Below are 27,330 nucleotides of genomic sequence, written 5' to 3' on the forward strand. Positions count from 1 at the left end.
TAATCCAATAAAAGCAGAAGTGAATTGTAGAGGTTAAAATCAATAAATAGAAAAATCTTCCTAAAACAACGAGGTTAAAACGTTCATCAGAAAGCAGTCTTTTTAAAAACTAATGTCAAGCCCGGTGCTTCTTCTAAACTAGCGTTAGCGTCTCACCTGCTTCTCCCATGTGGGCCCTGCAACAGGCGAGACGCTCTCAATGCAGCTGACCTTCTGCGTACTCCACCTGCTACTGTTGGTCGCCTTTCCGATCCTTGGCTCTGGTCGGCTCCCCCTGACAGCGACTTGGGAATTCCTCCTACGGCCAAGACTTTCACGTGGAGGACACCACATCCCAAATCCTGACTCCTGCTGCCATCCGCGGCCCCATGCGGAGAGTCACCTGTCTCCCGGTCACTCCCGTACTTCCTGCAACAAACTCTGCGGGAGCGACAACAACTGCTACGCCCTGGGTGCCGGCGTAACACCCAGGCTGTCTGCTCAGCTGCCACGAGCCTATTCTCGCTCGCTCTCTCTTGCTTGCTTGCTTGCTTGCTTAACCTCCGTCTTTCGTTCGTTCACCTCGTTCTCTTTTTATTCCCCCTAACCATGTCGGGCTTAACTATATATGTAGAGAGGACATGGCAGCTGCAGCACATTAGCCACAGGAACAATCACGGATGTGGGCGATTCCTCACCTGTACACGAGTTGAGAAACGCCCACACAGCAAATCGCCCTGCGGCTTGCTACGGCCACCACGCCCCTTCGCTAAGCCGCGAGCGCGGTGATTATTAATTTAAAACAAAACGGCCTTTGCTGGAAGAGCTGTGGACCCATATCGCCACATTCCACCCTCCATAAGACTCCAGCTGCATGGGAAGGCTCCATGCCAGTGCCAACCCAATGCAACTGGAGCCCAGGTCCACAGCTCTTCCAGCAAAGGCCGTTTTGTTTTAAATGAATAATCACCGTTGGGCGTGAACCAAGTCTCGGGCCTGGGATGAGTGCTTGACCGAAGCCAGGGATCGGGAGGCCTCCAGACCCATGTTGATGTGTGTGGAAAAGGACAGCTGTTGAGAGAGCGTCTCGCCTGCTGTAAAGCCCAACCGGGAGAAGCGGGTGAGACGATAGCGTAAAGAGCACCGGGCTTATTGGTTTTAAGAATGCTTCCAGCAACATTTTTAACCTCTGGTTTTTAAAGGACTGTTTGTTTTTGTTCTATTTATTGATTTTAAACATCCACATTTTGTTTTAATGGATTATTTATTTAATGAAGATTCATTGAACTGTGGACACTGCACTTTGTTTTTGTTTTGTTGGATTTTAAATAAAAGCACTTTGTGCAGATTTATACATCATCCCCTTGCTCAAACGTTATTGCCTCACTATCTAGCTCACCTCGGTTATATCTATCGACGGTGTTGGGTTCAAGGGCTCCCGAACAGCGGATGGGAGCATGGAGCAGAACCCACATCGTCACAATGCGTTTTAGAGGTAATAATCTTTATTTCTGTCCTACATTTGCATTTTTTCATTGTGTTTGTCCAGGCCATATAGTCTACAATTCAAGCATTAAAGAAATCAGTACCAAATCCAACAGTTATTTATATTTTTTAGTACTAGGATGTTTTGAAGCTTTTATAGTTTAAGACTTAACATTTTCTTTCTGCATCTTATACTTAATATATCAGAAGGGGAGCCTTTGGAGTTGTACATGTTCAGACAGTAAAATAAAACTGTTACTGCCAATGAAATCTGTTGTGTCAAGTTACATAAAAGAAAAAAGGCACGCCTATAAAGTGTAAGTAGTGTGTGTCTATTACTACTTTTTCTGCATGTGCACTTTTTTAGTATGTCTTTGAAAACCCCGAACGTGGAGGAACCTATCCAGAAGAGGGGAATGAGACGCAAGGTGGGAGGTCGTAAAACAATAGATATGAAGGCTTTTGAAGAAGGAGTATTCATAAATTTGCATCAAAGAAAAACCCCAGGTATTTTAAATATGTTACACATTGTACATTAAATATTGTACACCTAATTTTGACGTTATCTAGCCTGTATGACATAGCAATGCAATATATTGCCAGACTATATGGGGGCAGTTAACTGCAAAAATACAGATAGTAAATATAGTATGCTCTCATTAGTTTAAAAAAGAAAATTGCCTTTGCAACACTTTGTGTGACATAGACCCACTTCAGTGTTAATTATAATTTTTAGATCTGAATTTTTATCAAATTTAAAAAAAAATCTTTAGAGATGAGCAACAGCTTGGCTTTCAAGAATGGATATTTGAGCTAGTTCGGGGTATTCAAGAGAGAACCTTTCATGCCCAAAGAATTGGGTCAGCTTCCTGCTGCAAAGGAATGTAGAGAGAGAAGCATGTACAGTGGAACCTCGGTTCACAAACATCTCGGTACACGTACAACTCGGTTTACGACCAAAAAGTTTGCCAAACTTTTGCCTCGGTTCACAACCACAGACTTGGTATACGAACAAGCCAGTTTCCCTTTAGGTTTGTACATGTTCAGTCTCTCCCTGTGCATTTCCTGTGCAGCAAGCGAGCGAGCAAGAGAGAGAGCGCGACACACACACTCACTCACTCACACACATGCATACGCACACGAAAGAGAGAGCGAGCGAGCAAGCGAGAGAGGGAAGGCTGGACCCATAAGGTAGAAAAGGCTTGTTTTTGTTTTCAGTTCTGTTTACAGCGATCGGTTCATAGCGTGCATTGTGGCAATGTTACTTTTCTTGATGGTTTATTAAATTACGGATTTTTCAAATGTTCATTTTTTCCCCTGTGCTTAAAACTTATTTTAAAAAAAAAAAAATGTTTTTAGCGAGCGGTTCCTAGCACTATAGCGCGAACTATTGCAGTGTTAGTTTTCTCTGTTGTTCAAGGTTTTCCCAGTGTTATTCAATGTTTTTAAATTAGTTTACTATTACGCTGTGCATTCTATGGTATAATTAACTATATTTGTGCTTAAAAACTAAAAAAATATATATTTACATACAGTTCGTACGGTCTGGAATGGATTAATTGTATTTACATACAATCCTATGGTGGAAATTTCTTCGGTTCACGACCAAATTGGTTTATGACCAGAGTTTTGGAACGAATTATGGTTGTGAACCGAGGTTTCACTGTACCTAGTTTTAAAGGATGTTGCAACCTCTGCTAAGTGGATCAGGGTCCACTTCCATTTAGTCTAGCTTATAGTTAAAAGCTTAATATTAATTTTTATTTTAGTTGCATTGTTTGAATCCTAGGCCTGGACACTGCCTGCATGGAGTAGGCACTGGCACACTGGCTCTGTTTCAGTATTGTGCAAGGAAAACCCAAAGAAAAAATATCTCAAAGATGTGTGTTTGGTTAATTTTAAAAACTTTAAATTGCCCCGATGGTAGAGAGTATTGGAGTATACATGCTCTGTAATGGAGTGGAGGCATAGTTTTAAATTGATTCCTTCTTTACAATCATTGTTACCTTGATATCCCCACAGGCCTGAACTAGATAAGCAAGTTATAAATTTGGATTGTTGGATACATTAAGAAAGGAGGGGAGATTAAAATATGCAAAATATAAAACACTAGCCAACCCACGGCATACCATACGCTGCATAGTCAGGTTGGTTTTTTAATGATTTTTAAGCACAGGGAGAAAATTAACATTTGAAAACTCGGTAATGTAATAAATCAGCAAGAAAAGCAACATTGTAACAATGCACGGAACGAACCAACACACAATCGTCTGAAGTGACTAAAAACTGGCACGCCGTCCTCACGCCTTTTCCTGCCAGACGGAGGGATGGGGGTGCACGGCGTGGAGTGTGGAACGGTAGGGAAGGAGAATGATGTCCATTCAGCTCCGTCCGTCATGCTAGACTGCTGATTTCTCGTTCAGTATGCACTGCTCGCACATGTGCCCACCTCCAACTCGTCAAGTCGGCGTCTTTACATAGTTCAGATGTACACCTGTGAGTGACGTAGACTTTTCACAGCTCTGTGTGGATCTGGCTGCTTTTCTATATATAATCCACCAAGACACCCGAAATTAGCAAGGTGGGAGGGGGGTGTGTACAAAGGATTGGGACGCAACCAGTAGGAGCGTAGGAGTCGCACTTAGTGGGACTTAGTTTGCAGCCCGAATGGGGTTCAACGGCTTACCCACGCCAGGTCGACACATGCTCAATGTCATGCATAACTATTTATTGAATGATAAACACTTCTGGAAAGACACGGTTGTCTAAAACGGGTTGGTGTGAGAATACAACAGTAAGTGAATGAAAAGATGGAACTCTGGAGAGAGCAAAATACAACGCAATAGTGAACCCACGGCATAACAAACGCAGCATAACTATTTAATGATGGTTGAACACTTCTGGAAAGATACAGTTGTCTAAAAAGGGAGGGTTTGAGGATACAACAGAATGAGAATGAAAAGATGGAACTTTTCATTGCTCTGTGCGGTTTTGGCTGCCTTTCTATATATAATCCACCAAGACCCCAGATCATGGTAGTAGCGAGGTGGGAGGGGGGTGTGAACAAAGTGCTGGAGCATCTAAGAAGACGCATGTTTGTCGCTGAAGCGAATTGCTGCATGTAGCGTGTAAAACAGTTTGCTATGGTGCATGCAGGCAAGGCCATAACCAAACCTCTTTTTAAAGACTGCCTACTTCATTGTGTTTTAACCTCAGTTGTAAAGGAATGTTTTAAGGACCCCATGGGATACCCCTCGGTTTTGGCTGCTTTTCTATATATAATCCACCAAGATACCCGACCACGGTAGGAGGGGGGTGTGCACAAAGGGTAGGGACGTAATGAGTGGGAGCGTATGAGTCACATTTAGTGGGAATTCCACGGCTTGCAGCCCGAATGGGGTTCAGCGGCTTACCCATGCCTGTCTGCGCTGGGTAGACACACGGTCAATGTCATGCATAATTATTTATTGAATGCTAAACACTTCTGGAAAGACACGGATGTCTAAAACGGGTTGGTGTGAGAATACAACAGTAAGTGAATGAAAAGATGGAACTCTGGAGAGAGCAAAATACAACACAATAGTGAACCCGTGGCATAACAAACGCCGCGTGGCTCAGATGTGCATGTGGACTCTTACCGCAGACGAAAGGGACTAACTGGGTGGTCGGTGAGTTTTTGCGTCCGGGCAAATGGGCAGGCAGTGTGAATGCCTAGACAGCGAGGGTAGACGACGGCCGGTGAAAAAGGAGCGTTGGTGGGCAGGAAAACGTCTTCCGTGTTCCTGTAGGAGCATCTAAGAAGATGCATGTTAGTCGTGGAAGCGAATAGCTGTATATAGCGTGTAAAACAGTGTGCTATGGTGCACGCGGTCATGCATCATAACTGAAAAGTTGGTTATTAAAGACTGCTTACTTCATTGTGCTTCAACCTCAGTTGTAAAGGATTGTTTTAAGTATCCCATGGGATACCCCTCGCAAACCGTTTCACACGCTGCATATGGCGATTCACCTCCCCGAGAAACATGCCTCTATGAACAGTCAATGCACATGACATTAATCTGACCTGCACTGCATGAGGCCTCTACAACAGACGAATATAAATGACGCCATTTTTTCTGTGTCGTCGCGTCCGAGTTGGTGGGCTTGGTCCTGCGAGTTGTCGTCGTATCCAATGGTCTTGGAGTTGGTGGGCGTGGCTCTGTCCTGCGTGCGCCATAGGTGTCTCACTTGTCGGCAACTTAGTGAATCCACGCCTCTTCCGGCGTGCTTTCCATGGTTGTCTTGCCTTAGTGAATTATATATATAGATTCTGGCATAATATCATACATTTAATTATAATTGCAGTATGTGTCTGGTAAAGAAATGTGCTTTAATCTCATGTGTGTTTTTTTTTTTTTGTAGATATTGACAAACATGACATAAATAAAATTAAACCAAATGACACTTCTGCATTAGAGAAGTTTACACTGGGGATCAGTGCAGTAATGCCTCCTGATCTAACTCAAGATCTTCTGAAAACTACTCAGCTTTTTGAAGTACCATCTTTCATTTCTGCAGTTAAACCTACTCCCCAGAAGTCTCCTGTCAGTATGTCTGTTCAAGTAGCTTCACTTCAAACTTTGGAGATGAACAATCCAGTACCAGAGAGAGAAGAGGTCATCGAAATGGAGATTAAGAGACCTGAAAAATTAGATTCACAAGAAGAAAAATACATAAAATATGCATCAGAGAACAGATTACTTAGCTTGGGCAAGGGAGGGAATGTATTAATGGAACAGATAGATGGAGGTGTTGAAGAGGAGGATGGAGAAATGAATCAAGAGGATGAAGAATTGATAGAAAAAGAGAATAAAGAAGTTTCTTCTGTAAGCTTAGAAGAACATTCAGAGGGTCTTTCTGATGTTCTTAATTCTGTCAAGGTTTTTGAAGAAATAAATCCAGGAGATGAAGTAATATTAAAAAATAAAAACAAATTGAATGATCAAATTGTAGCTCGGGATATTAGAAAGGTGACTGGGGAACTGGAGATCAGAGTTCAAGAAGATGAACTTGTGTCTGCTAAAGAGATTAATGAAAAAATACTAAGCCTGGAAAGAGAAAAAGACAAGCTGCAGGAAGAAGTGGAGCCTGAAATGGAAAATATTGATGAGGTAGAACCACAAAGCAGAGAAGATAATGTGCATGAGATCCAAGAAAATGCAGAATGTGACCATATAAATAATGAAACCACTCACTTACAGCCCAGAGAGGTGCAACAAGCCATACAGTATGAAACGGAGTTCAAAGACAGTCAGCAAAAAGGTAATTTAATTATAAATATGTATTACATTGATCTGTTAAGTGAAGTGTGTGGTATATAAACTTAGTTTTTTCTGTTTTTTGTTTTAGTATCTTTTTTTTTTTGTATCAGATTACCAGGACATTTTCCATGTTTTCAGAAATACAAACTTGTAAAGAGTATTTATAGTTAATTTAGTTGAGTGACTGACTTGAGCTTGTCTATTATGCAGCCAATTTAAAGACTAAAAATTACCACTTTAATAGTGCAAAAGTAGCAAGTTCCCAACATAGTTAATTCTATAGATGCAGCTGGTTTGAATGTGTGTTACACTGACTGTTTTTAATGTGATTGTTGTATTAAAGGAATCATTCCCAGAATTATGTAAATTACTTTCAGTATGACATACTGTGTTAGTGTTTGCTTCATTGATGGGAAATGAATGGCACATTGATCAAACAGAGAAACATATTCAGATAAAATGGATAATGTATATGAGTACAGAACCTACAAGAAAATATTTTTTAATATTAACATAATGCCATTCAGGGGGTTGTACCTGTTATTGAATGATAAAACTGCAGAAGTTTTGATTTAAATCAGTAAACACATGTTTAGCCTAATGCATTGCACCGAGAAGCCTGTTAAGTTTTCTGCAGATGCCCTAACAAATTTCACAAGATAAAATATCACAAAAAGACCATATAGCAGATACTTCTCTGAAAGAAAGTCTTTGTTCTTAGTTTGCTACTTTGCACATTTAAATGCAAAGTTACATCTAGTTAAATATCAATTATATCTTTGGAATGGGTAGTCTAATATTAAAGCCATTCTTTAAAGTTGAAATCTAAAATTGACACCTTCTGTAAAACATGAATAAAATCAAAAGGTGCTATGGGTGTTGTAAGACATTTGCAATGGTGGCAGCACACTTAATGTCAGTCAGGTATTAACAACTATCTTTGTGGATTTAGTGCCATCATATTGCTTTTTGGTATACCTTTACTACTAGCTCCAATAGCCTGCCTAAGAACAGCATTAAAAGTCAAACGGAAAGAAACACTGAAAAAGTCCCACACCTCTTTTGCCTCTTATTTTATGTGTTAACTTTCAAACACCGAAGAATAATAAAGAGATTTGTTTTACACTATATTTTTTGCATAAATAGAATTGTGTAATTGAACAAGTCCGGGTGTAGAACACATCTTATTTTTTTCTAGTCTAACACAAAATGCCTATCCTTTCACTGTTTATTTAGTCTTCTCATAACAGTACATTTGCAAAATTTGATCTAAATGAACAGGCCTTCAGTTTGTCACTTATTATGATAGGATCAATTGGTTACCCTAGGTTTATGTAGCGAAAATGGGTAAAACTGTTTGAATCCTAGCTGACAACATGAAAAAGTTAATAACGTGGTATAACAGTGAATATATGTGTGATTGTGCCTTGTGATTTACTAATGTTCCTGTTCAGGTTTAGTACTCACATTACGTTGGCTTGTGCTAGATAAGGCACCATCACCCCACATTGCTAAACTGAATAAGTGGATGAATAAGCATTTTTATGTATTTATTTACAGTATACATGAATGTTCTGATTAGTTTGCAAAGGCAAAATATGCATTCAACATTAAAGATATTCACAGATTGAGTTTTTAGTATTAAAATTCAAAACTAGTGTATATGCTTTATGGTAAAAGTGCATGTTTAAAGCCACTCTATGATGTATATTGCATTGCTGTAATGCCGTTGACAATTTTGTATTCTGTCTTAATAAAAGTACCGTATTTACTTGTGTACTACGCACCATCGTTTAACATGCGCACCCTAATTTTTACAAAGAAAATCATGAAAATCATTTTTCCCAGTGTACGACGCGCGTTGTGGTTGTATAGGAAGCGTTTAGAGAGAGAGAATGAAAGCGACAGAGAGCGAGAGAGTGCGCAAGCGAGAGAGTGAGCCCAAGCAGTTTCCTCGTGTATGACGCGCAGTTTCCTCGTGTATGATGCGCACCTGATTTTTCTGTTGCTAATTTTCGGGAAAAATGTGCGCGTGGTACGTACGTAAATATGGTATATACTTTTTTTTTCTCTATTAAGACTCAACTAATTTACTTCTTTTGTTAAAGAGACTGTATATGGTGAGCCACAGTTGAGGAGAAACAATTTTCTCTGCTCCATCCACTTGGTCTCCACTGTAATTATCAGTGTTCAAGTAGATTGCTGTTTGTCACGTTTCACTAATCCTAATTCTATCCAACAAATGTTTTATATTCTGTATGAATACACTTAAAAATAGTAACTGTTCAATCGTTCACACTACAGTATAAATGGTAGAATTTTTAGTAGTTTTATGATTTGTTTCAAGTCGCTCACTTTGCTCTAGAAACTAATAATACAGCATAAAATTAGATTGAAAATAATTAACAAGTATATTTCATAAATAGAAAATGGTGAGGCTTTGGAATATTTACACGTGTTGCTTACCAACAATTTTTTCTGGGGAACCTTTCTAAATTAGTAAGTACACTTTTTTTTTTTTATTTAATTATTCTCTATACTGTATATTGCTGCCACTTAAGCAGTACTTCAAGTCGCATGCAATTTTATCTCTGTGTTGAATTAATAATTTATTTTTGCGATCAAATCTACATTCATTAAAACTAATGGGAAACCTATTAAAAACATATCCTTTTTAACTTGGAAACAAAATAACAACCAAACCCCACCCTTCACCAAAACCCCAGTCTTGTTTAGCAAGGATAAAACAGGAACAACTGTACGGTGGAAAGGTTGAAGAGACAGTGTCTTAGCTGTATAGCTTTCATCAGGTGTAACACTGAAAAGAAAATTCAGATCATGCATATAGGAGAGGAAGGTGAAGAAATTTTGAAAAAAATGAAGGGAAAAAATAAATATTCGATCATTAAAACCTAGAGACATATGTGATCACAGGCTGAGAGTGACCCTGGTTTCTGGTTTTCTTTGAGAAGTGTCTTTGAAGCACAGTGAAAGTACACAGAGAGATCAGTATCGCCATGATCAGGGGATATAAATTGTTTAGGCTTTGTATGGTCTTTAATTTTAACTGCTTGAACTTAATTCCTGAAATGGTCTGCTAGCCATCTCCTTGTTTAACTGAAGTATTGGCTGGACATATCTTATAAGAAATGCAGTAAATAATATTTTTTTAGACTGGCAAGAGGCCTGTTGTTTAATTTAGCAGAAGCACCAGATCCTGTACAAGAATACTGTTGGTGACCCACTTTATTTGCAAGTAACACAGTGGCTCCTGTTGTAGCTCATAATGCCTGATGAGGAAAGTGGCTCTTCACAGTAAAGTGGGTTGTGGACTAGAAGTTTGTGTAGGCTAGATTGGTGAGAGAAAAATATTGTTCGTAAAAAAAAAAAGGGTCCTGAGGAAGGATCAGTGTACAACATTGAGGGAGAGAGAGGAGTGTTAAGGGTGGAATGAGAGCACCAGTGGGCTGTGGGTTTCATTATTGAGGTTCCTCTTAGAGTGGATGTTACGACGTCTGCTCCGAGCTTTAGTTAGGGTCCTTTCCAAATACAGTGGAACCTCGGTTTGCCAGCATAATTTGTTCTACAAACTTCCTTGTAATGCAAAGCACTCGTAAATCAAAGCGAATTTCCCCATAAGAAATAATAGAAACTCGTATGATTCGTTCCACAACCCAAAACTATTCATATAAAAATGATTAATACAAAATATAAAGTAAAAATACATAAAACAAATTAACCTGCACTTTACCTTTGAAAAGAATCATGGCTGGTGTGAGTGAGTTTCTCTTTTGGGATTCCACCCAACGGGACGACAAGTGCAAGAGCGTCCCAAAGCAACCGCAGGCTCCAAGCGCTGTAGCAGTTCGCCGTAAAAGCAAATCCGAAAAGATCACAGACATGCTATCACCGTCTGCCATTAATGGGTAATACAGGAACATAAATGCGCAGGGCACAGTATTGCTTGGCCTCGACCCTGCCTGACTGCTGTGTCTGTGTATAGTTAGTGGCAGATCCCGCTACAATAAATAACTGTGCTGTTCCTGTTTCAAGCTGAATAAAGCTAGTGTCGCTAAAGTACTGAGACTCAGCTTCGTGTTTTGGGGTGCAAGACAGGGACTCGCATGTTACAACATACACACACACACGTGATCACCATGCTATAGTAAACCGTATACGCTCTTATGGATGTTGACTATATGAGTGAGGCATGCTGACTCAGACAGAAAATAGGATACGATTACCCACAATCCCGCACTGAGAGAGAGAACCACCATCAGCTCAGTTGTGATCACGTGGCGCTTGGCAGACAGCGTATACGTTCTACTCGTATTGCAAGACATCGCTCGTTTATCAAGTGAAAATTTATTAAAAATTTTAGCTCATCTTGCAAAACACTCACAAACGAAGTTACTCGCAATCCAAGCTTCCACTGTACTAGGGAATCCATTCCCGGGCGGGTTTATCCATTCCCAGGAATTTGGGAATCCCGCATGTCATTCTCGGGAATCCTGGGCGCCTGGGGATGACACACTGCACGGGCATCTCACATGTGAATGGTTTTAGAACGACCGACACTTATTTTTTAATAAAACTACTGCAATATGTTGACACCAATAAAAGACTAACCTTAACTACAAGCAGTTCATGCTGTCATATAAGTACGTGTATCTAGTTAGTTGCAATAATAAGAGCGTAGAAAGCATGTGTCCAGTGTGCGGTTGTCCAGGCAAGATTGCACATTCATGCAGAGTAAGCCAGCCGCTGAAAAAGCACACTTTGCCTCCACTGAAGTAGGTGGCACAGTCATTAAATACTGATACACTTGTTCTAAACAACACCCGTGCTTGCCATTGCTCTGAAACACCGCATTTCAGTTTTTACTGATGCATCCAGTTTCTTGTCATCATTCTGTGATGGCAAGTTTCTTGGCACAGATAATGCAGATGCAACAGACTGACGCATTGCAATTTCAAGTTGCTGTTCAAAGCTGTTGTCTGACAGACCTCAATGAAGTCTGCTCCGTCCCGGCATTCGTGAGCTGCAGAGTGCGGACTCCTCCCAGTTCACTGAGCCGGGAGACTGACTGCTGCTGGTCTATTGTTGACTGAATTAATGAGCAACACACTATACCGTGGGCCAAAAAACTGTGCCACTTAATTATTTTCATCTATAATTCTGTTATTTCTTGATCGATTTTTACACGCTATATAATTCAAGCTTGGCCGTTCCCGGTTTCCCAAGAATGAAAAATGTCTGGGAATCGGGAGCTCGGGATTGGATTCCCTACACTGTACAGTATAAGAAAAGTATCCTATGTTAATGAAGAAACTCATTGTGAGTGCTTCATTACAGAAGTCAACTTCATCACTGCAGAGACTAAGACACTTTGAAAGAGTTTGAGAGTTTTTAGTATGCCAAGGATGCATGGAGATGTAGACAAGGTAACTGTGTGAGTCAGTTGGTTTCTAATAGATTACAGTGCTTGAAACACTGTCATTCTGTTGATGCGTCCAATCCATTTCTTGCCACAGTTGGGTTATGAAATGGCTGACAAATGAGGTGTACTTTGAGGAATAATACAGATCTGTGCCTTTTACTTGTATTTTATTTTCTTGGCAGGGGTGTGGAAATAAAATTTATTTCTACTTGTCCACAGACAAGTAAACTTAGAAAATCCACTTGTCCGCCAGTTAAATTCACTTGCCAATAAACAAATAACAAAAGTGAAAAATAGTTTATTTTTTCTGATCTCTTTTATTGGTACCAAAACTGCCTTCCATTTTAAAACTGAAAAAAGTTCTTTCAGGGAGAGTAGTATTTTGCTACCTTGCTCTAGAACATTATATAAAAGATTCCCTTATTTTAACTGGCTAATAAACAATGCCTTCATTATAGCTACACTAGTTCTTTTTTCATATATTACAGGTACATAACAGAACACTGTCCTGATTCATTTTCTGCCATGTTGTTCAGCTTTTGTCTTGCAACATCTTTTCCCCCAAGAATCTTTAGCATCTCAGACACCATGGGCTGAATGCTGTTCATTTCTGCTTGAGCTGAACTGCATGGTTCCTGGACTGATGGTCCTGCAGAAGTGGATGCTGATGACTTTTCAGGTTTTTTATGAGTGATGTGCCTGTTGCCAGGTGACAGCCAGAATTCCACAGCTGGTCGTGGGTCAAACTCTTCTAAAGAAGCAGCATTGAACAGCCTAGCATAACGCTCAACCTCAGAGCGTTCAGCTTTAGAAAACGCTTTTTCAATTAAACCAACTTTTTTCTTACTTTTAGACTCATGTCTCTATCTGACGTACTAAACCCCCAGTTCCTATCCTCCTCCTTTCTGCACATAACCAATCACCACACGATAAACGTCTTTGTGAAATTAAAACTAGTTATAAGCTTAGACCTCTGAATGGATGGCATAATTAAACATGTATAATGATTTTTTTTTTTTAAAGTTCTGAAAACTCTGAGGTCTAGGTTTATAACTAGTTTTAATTTCGCAAAGACGTTTATCGTGTGGTGATTTATGTGGAGAAAGACAAAGGATAGGAACTGGAGGTTTAGTGCGTAAGATAGACACAGCAAACGTTCAATAAAGAAAGCCTGCTCAGAAAAACATCCATTGAATTCTGCGTTTGTGTCTCCGACCTCCAGATCACGAACCCAACATTTACACAATATTTCAGATAAACCTGTGCGATACCCATTCAAATGTCCAGTTTTTTGGAGCGTCGTCACACCTGCCATAAACTTCCCTACACTGAACGTAGACCTGAAGACCCCTTAATGCAAGGGAGCAGCACTACAGTCACACCACTGTGCCCCCCGCCACCCATGTCTAATACATGCTTTAATGCATTTCATCGTGAAAAGGATATCAAGTACTGTATTTATCTTAGTATTCTGAATGTTCATTGAGCAGGAATATCATGAAGTCAATGTGCGGCGATTGCTACATTTTCAAAGAAGTAAATATTACCGATGTTGTCGGGGAAAAAAATAATCGTGTCTAAGTGAAGATTTTTATTGATATTTCATAACATTTGTAAACCGTTAGAATGTTTTCTTCTTTATTTTTTAATAAACTGACAGCGCGAAACCAACTTGTTTTATATGAAAACTAGCAAAATACCCGTATAAGTAGTGTGTTAAAGAAGCAATGAAATAGAAAAGGAAACATTTTGAAAATAACGTAACATGATTGTCAATGTAATTGTTTTGTCACTGTTGTGAGTGATGAGTGTTGTTGTCATATATATATATATATATATATATATATATATATATATATATATATACACACACACACACACATACATAAACATATATATATACATATCTATACATATACACATAAATATACACACACACATATATACATACATATATATATATCTACATATATACACACAAATACATATATATATATATACATACACACACACATATATAAACATATATACATATACATACATATCTACATATATACACACACAGCTATTTCGTATCAGTGCAATACGCTGCTTGTTAAAACGGATAACTCCCGCTCTTACGTGCAAGTCTGCGTGGATATTATGAACTATCGTATTTGTTTAAGTTCTATTTAAATTTTAAATAGAAGGAATTTTTATTTAGTCGACAGAAATATCTTTGGTATGAATGGTAAAAACAGACAGGAATATTATTCGTGAATAAATCAACTCAAACCTTAAACAACTTATAATATTTTGCTCTCCATAAAAATATATCCTGTCAAAATTATACAAATTCAAATATGAACCTGCTGCATAACAAAACCTGGAAATATAAATAAAATGTGTTCCTTTCAGCAATAACAAATCAAATCATTCAGTTGTCTTTGCTCATATGTCATTTTAGAGCTGGACGCCTGGCATCTTTTTTTTGGCAACAAGTTCGTTTCTGTTTGGTGTGAGGTTCTGTGTTGTGGAGATTCTCAGGATGGATTGCAGGTGCTCATCAGTGAGGCGACTCCTGTGTGCTGTTTTGTTAGTCTTTATCACCGAGAAGAGCTTCTCACACAGATATGTGGTACCAAACATGCACAAGGTTCGAGCCGCATGTAGACGGACTTTTTTTGTTCTTCAAAGTCACCAAAGCACCGTGCAAACTCAGTGCGCTCAGTTTATCAGCAAAGTGCGTATTTGGGAACACCGTAGTGACGACTTGGTTTAACATTACTTGGCAACAGGGAAAGTGGGGCAAATTGCACTGGTGCATTTGTGTCTCCCATAAAAGCAGCTTCACTTGAAATCACTTTGTGATTGTGCATGGGTAAAAATGTCCGCTGAAGTGTCAGATTCTTATTTAATTCTTCTGCTTTCTGTATCTTCTGCATTGCATTCAGGTTACCCTGATGTTTTGTCTCATAGTGCCATCTTAGATTAAATTCTGTAATTACAGCCACATTAGCTCCACAAATGAGACACACGGGTTCAGTAAACATATACTCAGCCTCCCATCGGTTTTTAAAGGCTCTATTTTCAGAATCAACTTTTCTCTTCAGCATCGTGTGAGCTAGCTTCCCAATAACTTGCAGCATCATAAGCTACACTTGATTAACGCGGTAAGTGTTCGGCAAGGCAGCTGAAGCGCTGCATTATGGGATCTGTAGTTTATTGTGTTACCAGCGCTTCATATACCCGCGCCATTAATAACAATAATACAGTATATAAAATGATCTCGGGCGGATATAATTACACGCCGGGCCGGATGTGGCCCGCGGCCCTTGAGTTTGACACATATGGACTAAATAGATCTTGAAAAGATATATTTTTTCAAATGTGATCGCGCAATTCAGATAGAGTTGACGCGCAAGACTACAGCCTGCATGCCTCAATAAGTCATTCTCCCTCGCTCTTACTTTTTACCGCTCATCTAATGAATACACTGAGTATGGCTTTACCAAAACAATCATTGATGGCTAATAAAGTATCCATTATTCGAGTATGTAGATCGATATATATATATATATATATATATATATATATATATACATATACATATATATACATATACATATATATATATATATATATATATATATATATATATATATATATATATATATATATATATATATATATATATATATATATATATATATACCCGCATCGCAGCGAGAAGTAGTGTGTTAAAAAGCTAGAAAAGAAAAGGGAACTTTTAAAAATAATGTAACATGACTGTCAATATACAGTATTTGTTTTGTGAGTGTTACTGAGTGTTGCTGTCATCAAGGATTTGATTATCATTATTTCTTTCAATCAGGTTCGTATTTGTAGGATGTGTTGTGTTCAAGTTACATTCCGTGTTTGTCAATCGTTGTAAAGATGACAGGTTTCATTCATCGATTCGTTTCTTACTGCATCAATAAACAGCTCGTCTTCTTCTTTATCTGAGACCTGACACACTGCATGCACGGGTTTTTTACACTGTCTTCCTTTAGCGGGACATTGACTTTTTCCAACGTGTGCTTTGTTTCGCAGTAGCTGGATTTATGAATATGGTTGTATGTATCAGACGCTTCATATTTTTTGCTGCCTTTTCAATTGTGTAATTCGGTTTTTGTTCAGCTCTTTGGAACTGTTGCTTTTTATCTGTGCACTGCGTCAGTTCACGTGAGCCACTCGGTGTACATGCATCGAAGGTTCCCAGCTGTGCTGGTGCCATCTCGTGCTATGTCCATGGCTGTATTTAATGTTACCTTAGTCCTGGCACTTAAAACTTTCTCTCGCAGTTTCGCTGAGTTTGTGTCAAACACCACCCTGACCATCTCATCTTCCTCTCCATAAGCACAGTCCTTCACCCGTGAATATTTACCCGTGGCAGTTTGCTATTGGATTGCCGCTGACGGACGGCCTTATATGGGCAGGCACTAAATTACAAACGCCAGCCGCAGCCTGTCTATGAACTTAATTTAAAGTGTAGGTTTACATCGTGCTTTGTTTCTGAAGTAGCAGAATTCATGAATTTGGTTGTATATGTCACTCGCTCGCTTCTTATTGTTTCGCTGCCTTCTCAATTATATAATGCATGTTTTCTTCAGCGCTTTTTTGAGGTCTTCCTGGTTTTCTATGTACTGCGTGATTACGTGGGAGGCGTGATGATGTCACACGAAACTCCGCCCCCACGGCGTTGAAGCTCATCTCCATTACAGTAAATGGAGAAAACTGCTTCCAGTTATGACCATTACGCGTAGAATTTCGATACAAAACCTGCCCAACTTTTGTAAGGAAGCTGTAAGGAATGAACCTGCCAAATTTCAGCCTTCCACCCACACGGGAAGTTGGAGAATTAGTGATGAGTCAGTGAGTGAGTGAGTGAGTGAGTGAGGGCTTTGCCTTTTATTAGTATAGATTTCTCTAATCACAAACGATCTATAGACAGCTCATCAAAATTAATGTCACACAATAAATTTCTTAACTCCTCAATATATCACAACTTACGCGAAATCGCACATTTCAGGAAAGATTAACTGCCTAACAAGCTTTATGTGGAGAAAACAATTGCATTGTAGGTGAAATGACCGCATTTCATGTAGAAAAAATGAATTTTATCAATAATATATAAAAGTTATCGATTATAATGAAAAATCAAATTACATCGTAATGTCGGCATGAAAAAAATGACCGCATCTCCAAGCGTGTAAATAGTACGGTAAAATACTTATGTAGGACCACAAGAATGATTCCCCTTTGAAAAATCAGCCGTCATTTTGTAAACAATATTGAATACCAATTTGAGACATGAAGAACATAAGTTCCGTACGAAGTACATACCCAACTGTTTAAAATTTGAAAGTACAGTAGTGGTAAAAATGTGTACTGCACAGCACATATAATTCTTTTTTCCCCAGAAAATTGCACTTGTCCGCGGACAACTGAAACAGAAAAACACGCTTGGCTGACGGTCAATTTACCCGTATCGGACGAGTCGGGCGTTGGATTTCAGCACCCCTGCTTGGTATTTTTCTGGACCTGAACAATTTTTAATTTTATTTCAATCAATATCTTCACTTGCCTTTGAACGGAAGTCACAATGCATTGCATGCCCATATGTGTCTTACCTAAGGCAGGCTGATTCACCTCATTAACCTGTTGGAGATGTACTGTATATGCAGAATGGATTATAGTGATGTTATGCTGACAAATACTTGATGTCTGAGGTCACAGTCCTTAATAGATAACTTTTTCATAGCTGTACCAATATTCAGTAAGAAAGAATCCATGACTTGTATGATGTGCCTTTATTCATTTACCTTTTTGTGGTTTACTTTGAGGATGCTGTTCTGCTGAATTAGGTGCTATCTGTTCAGTTTGTACTTAATCAAAATTATCACTGACTTGTATTGATTCAGAATTTTTTCTGAGACAACTAAAAGGTACAACCAACATTATTCTTTTATTTAATTACAGGATCAGAAAGCCGTACTAACAGAATGTCACGTAGCACCTCTGAGAGGTTTTCTGCAGCTGTGTTTCAAAGTTCCTCAGTCTCATCTAGACTGGCCGAAGCCATGTCCCCAGATATTCATAATAAATCTCAGAGGTCAACTATGCACTCTAATGTTAGCTCTCCAGATTTAAAAGACAACTCTGCAGCTTCGAGCATGCTAAATCATCCCACCCTTTCAAGTTTTCAGAAAAGGACCAGAACATCTATGAGGAAATCTGGAGCATTATCAGAAATTATGCAAGATAATGCAAAATCTTCCTCCTTATTACTTGAATCGCAGCTTGAACCCGTACAAACTAGACTGAGCACTCCTTCGGTGCTGTATAAACATGTTTCTCCAAGTGTTCTTTCAAACAGTACTACATCTAACAGACGATCTAAGGGAGTTTCTCCAAGTAGCCATGGCCATTCTAGAACCTCTGACATTTTGAATACAAGTATACAACTCTTGTCCCACAATCAAAAACTAAATGCATCTGAAAAAGCCCAGTGTTTAAAACCAAATGGTACCCCAGGAGGAAGTTTGGGTACTACTTTTGCAACGTCTTACAAGGAAAATTATGAATTTGTACCAGAGGGTTCTCAGACTAAGAATGTGCCAGCTAGTTATTCTGAAGATGAAGATGAATTTAGTGCTCAGGATTCTGCAATGTCTCTTCTGGATGATGGTGCCAAAACCAAAGATTTAACTGTATCTCTGACCCAAGGGTCCGCCCAAAATGGAAAATCCCCAGAAATCCCTGTTGCAGCAGCAGTGGCCACAACTTCAAGAACCGAGTCGGAAATTAACGATGAGGATGAAACAGAAAGTGAAGGTAATGGCTCTCTGAGGCGGCATTTAATGCTATGGTCGATTTTTATTTGATACCTATTTAAATAAAAGATGAGGAAAGCACTCGTCTGCCATATTTAATGAAACAAAGTATTTGCCAAATGCTGTTTTATTGTTTTAGAACTGTTGCTGTTCTTTTATTTCTTATTTGCAATTCCAGGGGTTCAGTTTTAGGTAGAGCAGATGTTTCTTCTTCTTCATAAAGCTGTTAACAGATAAACTGCATTGTAGTTCCTTAAAGCAGAAGATCAAAAATGTGCATTTTACTGTAATAACAATAAATTATACTCGCCTATAAAGATTGTAATTTTTTTTATCCCTGTTTAAGCAGAGCTTTGCTTGAAAACACCTGCATTTATACGTGCAAGGAAAAGACCATCGTCCCCTTCATTCAGAGTGCCGCCTCTTTTCCTCAACAAAAACATTAAAAGGTAAACAAAAAAAAAGTCTGAATTAGCATAAGCTTCCTTAATTCAAAGTGTTCATCAGAAATGCAATGATTTACTTCAAGGGGTAGAAGTACAAAATAAACAAGAAAGTTGCATTAAATATTTGAAATATTAAAATGTGTGATTCAATTTAAAATGTTTAAATATTGATTTAATAAAATGTAATTTTTCACCCTCTGACAGAGGTCTAGATCTAGTAAAGAGAAAGAGGTTGGGAACATGTGCTGAGAGCATGTTGCTGCACCCACCACACGATGAACCACCTGGATTGGGAATTGAGTGCAAAGGATCAAATATAATAATATATTCATAATTCATGACCTCACAATAGTGTAAAACGATACCCCACATGCTTATTTTTGGAATGTATTTTTAGTGTCCTGGGAGAGGCTGTTTGAAGGCTAGGGCCACTGGTAAAGAATCAAATATTGAAAATATTATCATACTCATGATCAGTAACCTCAAATAGCACAAAATAACACTTCACATGCCTATATTACTGATCCCTATTTTTTAGCCAAATGTTTGTGAAATAGTCATTTTGAATCCTTATATCACATTAATGGGTGAACCACTGGGGTCAGTTGATGTAGCATGCACAACATCAAGTCCTTCTGATCATTTTTACAGAAGACATTTACTGGTTTACTGTTTATCATAAGGGTGTACTATGATCTAAATAATGACCTAAAATAGAGATTTCCAGGTCAAGGGGGCCATAAATGGGAGAAACCCCAAAAAGCTCAATGTCTTGCATACCTAGACATTAAGATGAGTTGAGCGATATATCATATATAGGAGTTTTCTCATTCCAATGACTCAGGAGGTGCCAGACAAAAAAACTGAAGTAATTTCAAATCAGTCAGTCAGTCATTATCCAACCCGCTATAGCCTAACACAGGGGTCTGCTGGAGCCAATCCCAGCCAACAGAGGGTGCAAGGCAGGAACAAATACCCGGGCAGGGCGCTAGCCCATCGTAGGACACACACACACCCACCACCAAGCACACACTAGGGACAATTTAGAATCACCAACGCACCTAACCTGCATGTCTTTGGACTGTGGGAGGAAACCCACGCAGACACGGGGAGAACATGCAAACTCCACGCAGGGAGGACCCAGGATGCGAACCCAGGTCTCCTTACGGCGAGGCAGCAGCGCTATCATTGCGCCACCGTGCCTCCCTAATTTCAAATCATTCACAAGTAACTCTTATGGACACAATAGAAATGTGACCTTTACTGGAAAACAGATCTGTGGAATGAGTTTGCGTTTTTTATACTAATTTAAAAGTTTATTTTGCATAATGATATACAGGTATCCCTTGCGATTCACAGGGGTGAGAGGTACAGGACCCCCGCAAATGTAAAATTCCGCAAACAAGTTTTGAGCCCTGTTGTGAGGTGAAGAGGGGCGCAAATCAGTTTTACTTACTTAATACTTTTTAGTGGCAGCACATCAGTTTTTCAGATTGGGTCAGTATGGGATGTGCATGTGCCAACAGAAGAGATGATTGGCGATTTCTGGCCAAAAGTAGCACAGCAATTCAGTGGGCTCCACCTGAAGTTAATGCAGACCGTAAAAGGGAGCAGGGTCAGTGCAGGATAAAAAGACAGAAAACTGAAAGAAGGGAAGTGGAGAGAAGGAGATTGCCAAATCAGGGTAGGGTGGGTGACAGAGGATGAGTTGGGCAGCACCACAGTGCAGGAGAAACTCCAGGAGGTGGCAGTGCTCTTGGTGGCAGTGGAGTTGAAAATGCAGAGCTTGGCATAGAGAGGCTATGTAGTTCTGCAGTTCTTTAGTAATCTGTAAATTTTTACAAAATGTAACATTTTATTAAACCTGTGTGCAATTATAGTAGTAAACAATAGAAATGATTATTACATGTAATTTATGTGTTTATGACTTACTAGATGTTTTTAGTTTTCTTTACATTTTCTAGCCTACGCACATCATCTGCAGTAGGTCGCAAAACTCGTAAAATAATTTAATGTAATTATTAATGACAAACTCACAAACAGGAGGATCTGTGAATTGTAAACCTGCAAATTACAAGGGCCAACTGTATTTTTATAAATGTTCAGAATGAAAATATACAAACTTGTTTTATGTAGACATGCCACAATTTAATTAAAACGAGTATGTTGTGCCATTACAGTATACTAGCCTTTTTTGCCTTTTAATATAAGCAACAATACTGAATTTAAAATGTATAATTCTGCCTTTTGTGTTTTCAGCATTTCAAAGCCACTCATGACAAAGAGTGCACAATTTAATAATAAAAGAAAGAAAACCACAAATGTTGAAAAACAATATGAGATGCCAAAAAATATAGTGATGTCAACTTTTACCCATTTTGCCAGGATGAAGGTGTCTAAAGATGTCTACCCAACTTTGCAGACATGGTAAGAATGAAAATTTACAAACAAATCTATGACCTGGTTGTTTGGCTTTAACCCAATAAATACAATAATTACTCACATTAGACTTTAGTTTGAAATATATTGTTATAGAATACAATAGTGAATAAGAAACATACAAACAAACTTGTTTTTGATTGCCTCTTTTTGCCTTTCATTCTCAGTTTAGGAAAATACTTTGACAGACTGGCTGACGACCTTGACATGTATGTACACCATGCAAAAAGAAAGACTGTGGAAATGGCAGACATTGAGCTTCTAATGAGGAGGTAATATTTACAGACACATTCGTAATTGCCTGTAGATTTCATCAGGTCATAGCATTAGTGGAAATGGTGTTAAATCAGTTACAGGATTGTAAGTCATTGCTTATGACTTTCATTCTGCTTGATTACTTGGTTATAATTTGTTTAAATAAACTTATGTATAGTGTTATGACGACGTTGTTATAGGAATAACTCCACTAAATTAAAAAAAAAAAAAAGTTTCTTGTCTATAAATATACAGTGATGTGAAAAACTATTTGCCCCCTTCCTGATTTCTTATTCTTTTGCATGTTTGTCACATAAAATGTTTCTGATCATCAAACACATTTAACCATTAGTCAAATATAACACAAGTAAACAAAAAATGCAGTTTTTAAATGATGGTTTTTATTATTTAGGAGAAAAAATCCAAACCTACATGGCCCTGTGTGAAAAAGTAATTGCCCCCTTGTTAAAAAATAACCTAACTGTGGTGTATCACACTTGAGTTCAATTTCCGTAGCCACCCCCAGGCCTGATTACTGCCACACCTGTTTCAATCAAGAAATCACTTAAATAGGAGCTGCCTGACACAGAGAAGTAGACCAAAAGCACCTCAAAAGCTAGACATCAGTGAGAGCCATTATCCACAAATGGCAAAAACATGGAACAGTGGTGAACCTTCCCAGGAGTGGCCGGCTGACCAAAATTACCCCAAGAGCGCAGAGACGACTCATCCGAGAGGTCACAAAAGACCCCAGGACAACGTCTAAAGAACTACAGGCCTCACTTGCCTCAATTAAGGTCAGTGTTCACTACTCCACCATAAGAAAGAGACTGGGCAAAAACGGCTTGCATGGCAGATTTCCAAGACGCAAACCACTGTTAAGCAGAAAGAACATTAGGGCTCGTCTCAATTTTGCTAAGAAACATCTCAATGATTGCCAAGACTTTTGGGAAAATACCTTGTGGACTGATGAGACAAAAGTTGAACTTTTTGGAAGGCAAATGTTATAGCTGGCGTAAAAGGAACACAGCATTTCAGAAAAAGAACATTATACCAACAGTAAAATATGGTGGTGGTAGTGTGATGGTCTGGGGTTGTTTTGCTGCTTCAGGACCTGGAAGGCTTGCTGTGATAGATGGAACCATGAATTCTACTGTCTACCAAAAAATCCTGAAGGAGAATGTCCGGCCATCTGTTCGTCAACTCAAGCTGAAGCGATCTTGGGTGCTGCAACAGGACAATGACCCAAAACACACCAGCAAATCCACCTCTGAATGGCTGAAGAAAAACAAACAGGGGGCAATTACTTTTACACACAGGGCCATGTAGGTTTGGATTTTTTTTTTCTCCTTAAATAATAAAAACCATCATTTAAAAACTGCATTTTGTGTTTACTTGTGTTATATTTGACTAATGGTTAAATGTGTTTGATGATCAGAAACATTTTGTGTGACAAACATGCAAAAGAATAAGAAATCAGGAAGGGGGCAAATAGTTTTTCACACCACTGTATACTGGGGCAAGAAAAAAAAAACGCAATGAGTCAGATAAAATGGTTTTCAGCACATTATACAAAGACCTTAGGCCTCAGACCATACAATTCAGTGGTTTATATGTTGTGAACAGAATATTGGTCTCAGAGCTCACTTTCAGAAATTTATCACCACACAAATTTGTTCACTTGCTCATAAAGTTTAGAAAATAAGTATATGATAAAAAAATATAATAAGTATATAAAATGGAACTAAGGGACCTGTTGTATCTTTGTCTTTGCTCTTCAAAGTCCACTTAACGTGCAGTAGAATTTTTTTCTTTTATAAAGCTATTAAGAAGACATGAGCAAATCTTCTGGATTGGTTTACCCTTCTGCTTAATATTTGAAATGTGCTGGAATGTCCCTATTCGCAAAAACATTATTACTATACTTTAGATGGTTGTATGTATAATTGTGCAGTGCCTGTTTGTATGCTGCCTCATAAACAAAGACGAGCAAAAAGAAAAAAATTGCAGTACCGTAGATCCCGGAATATAAGCCGACTCGGTATATAAGCTGACTCCCTTTTCTACCTACTAAATTACATGTATTTGCCGATGACTAGTATTTAAGCCGACCCCCTTCTCCAAGCAAAATGTTCTAAATTTCCTTAAAAGTGTCTCTTCGGGTATATTTATCATGTTTATCGGCGAGAATTTGAGACTGCCGGCATTTTTGATGGAAACCAGGAAGTGATTGCAGAGAAGTTTGGTAAAATGAAACCTTTGTGTTGAAACTATATACGCAAATACTGTACATCGGCGGGTGGATTTCCGGAGACTCGTTATAAATTTGATTAACTTAAATACGCAGTACAGTGGACCCTTGACTTACGAGCTTAATTCGTTCGCGAGGGCTGGTTGTAACTCATGTTGGTTGTAAGTCAAGACTATTTTTCCCATAAGAAATAATGAAAATACCCATTGTGTGTTCCGAACCTCCCACTGCAACAATTACTTAACCTTTTCATAATAAAAAAGGGTTGTATAATGTGCATAATTTACCGAAACACAAATAATTTTTCTAATGTACTAACCAAAAAGTTATAAAAAGTGCCTAGCCTACCAGAAGTAGGCTAGATTAATCTAGGAGCATGGCGGTGCGCATGGTTGCAGCGGCTCAGAGCTCTCATTTTCAGTGCATTTTTTTGTTGTTTTTGTACTTTTTTTTTTTGGCTTGTTTGTGCACGATCGGTTCGGCGAACATCCGCTACACCCGTCAGAACCTTATAGACATCAGAGTCCAGAGCCAGATATCTGTTTCAAGTGTTTTTCATCACACGCACAACATCCCAGACAACATAGTGAGACCAGCAGGCTCTCCGCGGATTGTTGTCGGGTCTAGGAGACAACAGAGGAGGGAAAGAAAGCAGAAGCGGGGCCGCAGATCCGGCGTTATTCTAAGGCTAAAGAAACAACCATACAAGCCCTATACAGAACTTTTTTTATTGCAACTTCTTTGCATCTTTTCGCACCATTTGTTTATTTACTTGTTGTTTTCTACACATATGTCTGCACTGAAGGAGCTGCTTTTAATCTCATTGTACATGTGTATAGTGACAATAAAAGGCATTCTATTCTATTCTAGAAACAACAATTTCATAGTGCACTCACCATTTAATTTGACGTCTTTGGGCTACAGAAAGGGAGGAGGAGGAGGAGAATGAAACAGAAGGTGGTTATTGTTTAGAAGGAGCCTCCTTATGCAAATCTTTTCTTTGTAAAATTGTCGAGATGGTGAATTTCGACATGATGTACATATTAGCGAGATCGGTCACATGAACAGCACTCTCATATTTCCACACAATTTCCATCTTTGTTTCGATTGGGATCGTTTTCTTTACCTTCGTTACCTCTTCCTTCCTTAGCAATTATATGTCTTGCTTGCATGGTCTTAGTGAATTATATATATAGGTAAATCACTGCAATGACCGAAATTACATCCACAAACACATGTATCTGGGCTCCGACTGACGCTTACTAACGCTTTCGGTTGTTTGTTTACAATCGCGCAAGCGGATACACGTGACTGCATTCGGGTCGTAACGCAAGATGTTGATCGTAAATCAAAACAAAAATTTTTATTTTAAACTTTCCGATAATTTATTATACATTTTATTAATAAAATCAACAACTAAAACATTTTTTTGAATAAATTCTTTACTTAATTTAAAGTACCGGCATGCAAATTTACTTCTTCATCTGAAAGATGGCGCTGTGGTTTCATCATTAAGTACTTTCGTATTCATCGGCAAAACTGGCATTGCGCTGGAAATGTTGAATCTGAAACGATACTCGTTGTATAAGCCGACCCCCAAACTCCAAGCCAAAAATCTGGGATGAAATTTTCGGCTTATATTCCGGAATCTACAGTATATTTCACAGACTTATAATTGTGAATGTATGTATTGCGTAATTACAATGCAAGAGTTGTTACTACACAAAACAAATTGTCATTCAAGTCTAATTACATTAGGAAAAGCCCTTTTTGTGCCGGGAGTTGCAGGCTTTACACATCTATACCATTTGCAAGAGGATATGATGGGAGAAACCTTTTGAACTAAATGAATGTGGTTCTTGATTACACCCTCTGCCTTACTGAGACAATGAACTCTAAATATTATCGCCTTTTTAAAATATGCCGCCTTCACATTCCTCCAAACATGAGTGGCATACAATCGGCAAGCAAATATGTGAAGTAGATTTTATTTTTACATACATGAAAAAGGTAAAGGTATGATATTGGTCTGCTTTTCAGTGTAAATTGAGATGCAAGATATATACAAAATGTGTGTCTGTATTTGTGGCTATATATGTATATAAAATATTTTTTTAATTGCAGACAAGGATTTGTGACTCAGAAGACACCTCTAAATGTGTTAATTGAACGACACCTTCCCTTGGAGTACAGAAAACTGCTGATCCCTGTAGCTTCCAGTGGTAATAAGGTTACTCCCAATATTTAAGCAAAACCCTTCATTTTCATATTTGGTAGGCAGTATAATGTTGTACAGTGTGTTTATAATGTTGTATAATTTGTTTAATTATTTTGCTATTCTTTGTTTCACTTCAAACAGTGTTAAATTATTTCTTGAGCATATAAGTTTTTACGTTGTGTACAGATATGAATATAACTATTAATAAAGCTAATGTTCACTCAAAAACAGAAATGTTTGTGTTTTATGATAGGTTTTTGCGTTGGACACCTCTTTTTTTACAAGTTACCTGAATAGCCCTTAGCTTTAATCTCCCCTACCATTTAACATAATCCTAATTTGGATAAAACAGTGGACTCTTAGGTGATTTGTGCATCATCTTAATTATTAATAAAGGCTACATTGTAGGCAATCATTGGTGCCCGACACACAGTAGGTAAGTCCTGTGCACCTCTGCTACGGTGTTATAGTGAAGACAGAATAAGACCCGAGAGACGCACAAAGGTTTGGGACCCAGTCCCATATACTGTAGTTCGTGAGGATAGCTGTCTAGTCAAAGTAACAAAGACTTCCATGAGACGTTGTATGATACAGAGGATTTTTATACGTGATGGACAGGAAATGACAAGGTCAATTGACAGTGATGTTGAAATGGTGAATCGG

At 38.6% G+C, this 27,330-nt stretch overlaps 1 protein-coding gene across 2 annotated transcripts in view; it reads left to right on the plus strand.

The window, feature by feature from the left end:
- The window catches only part of LOC120535325, a 51,520-nt gene extending 24,677 nt beyond the window's left edge, over positions 1-26,843 (plus strand). For both annotated transcript variants that reach the window (XM_039763088.1, XM_039763089.1), the window contains exons 10-16: positions 1,832-1,971; positions 5,866-6,765; positions 18,205-19,059; positions 19,408-19,507; positions 21,764-21,931; positions 22,111-22,215; positions 26,574-26,843. In XM_039763088.1, the coding sequence (XP_039619022.1) occupies positions 1,832-1,971; positions 5,866-6,765; positions 18,205-19,059; positions 19,408-19,507; positions 21,764-21,931; positions 22,111-22,215; positions 26,574-26,697 (2,392 nt within the window). In that variant the 3' untranslated portion in view covers positions 26,698-26,843. The remainder of the gene's footprint in view (positions 1-1,831; positions 1,972-5,865; positions 6,766-18,204; positions 19,060-19,407; positions 19,508-21,763; positions 21,932-22,110; positions 22,216-26,573) is intronic.
- Positions 26,844-27,330: the final 487 nt, after the last annotated feature.

Source organism: Polypterus senegalus, chromosome 9 (assembly GCF_016835505.1).
Source record: "Polypterus senegalus isolate Bchr_013 chromosome 9, ASM1683550v1, whole genome shotgun sequence".
In the NCBI taxonomy this organism is placed as follows: domain Eukaryota; kingdom Metazoa; phylum Chordata; class Cladistia; order Polypteriformes; family Polypteridae; genus Polypterus; species Polypterus senegalus.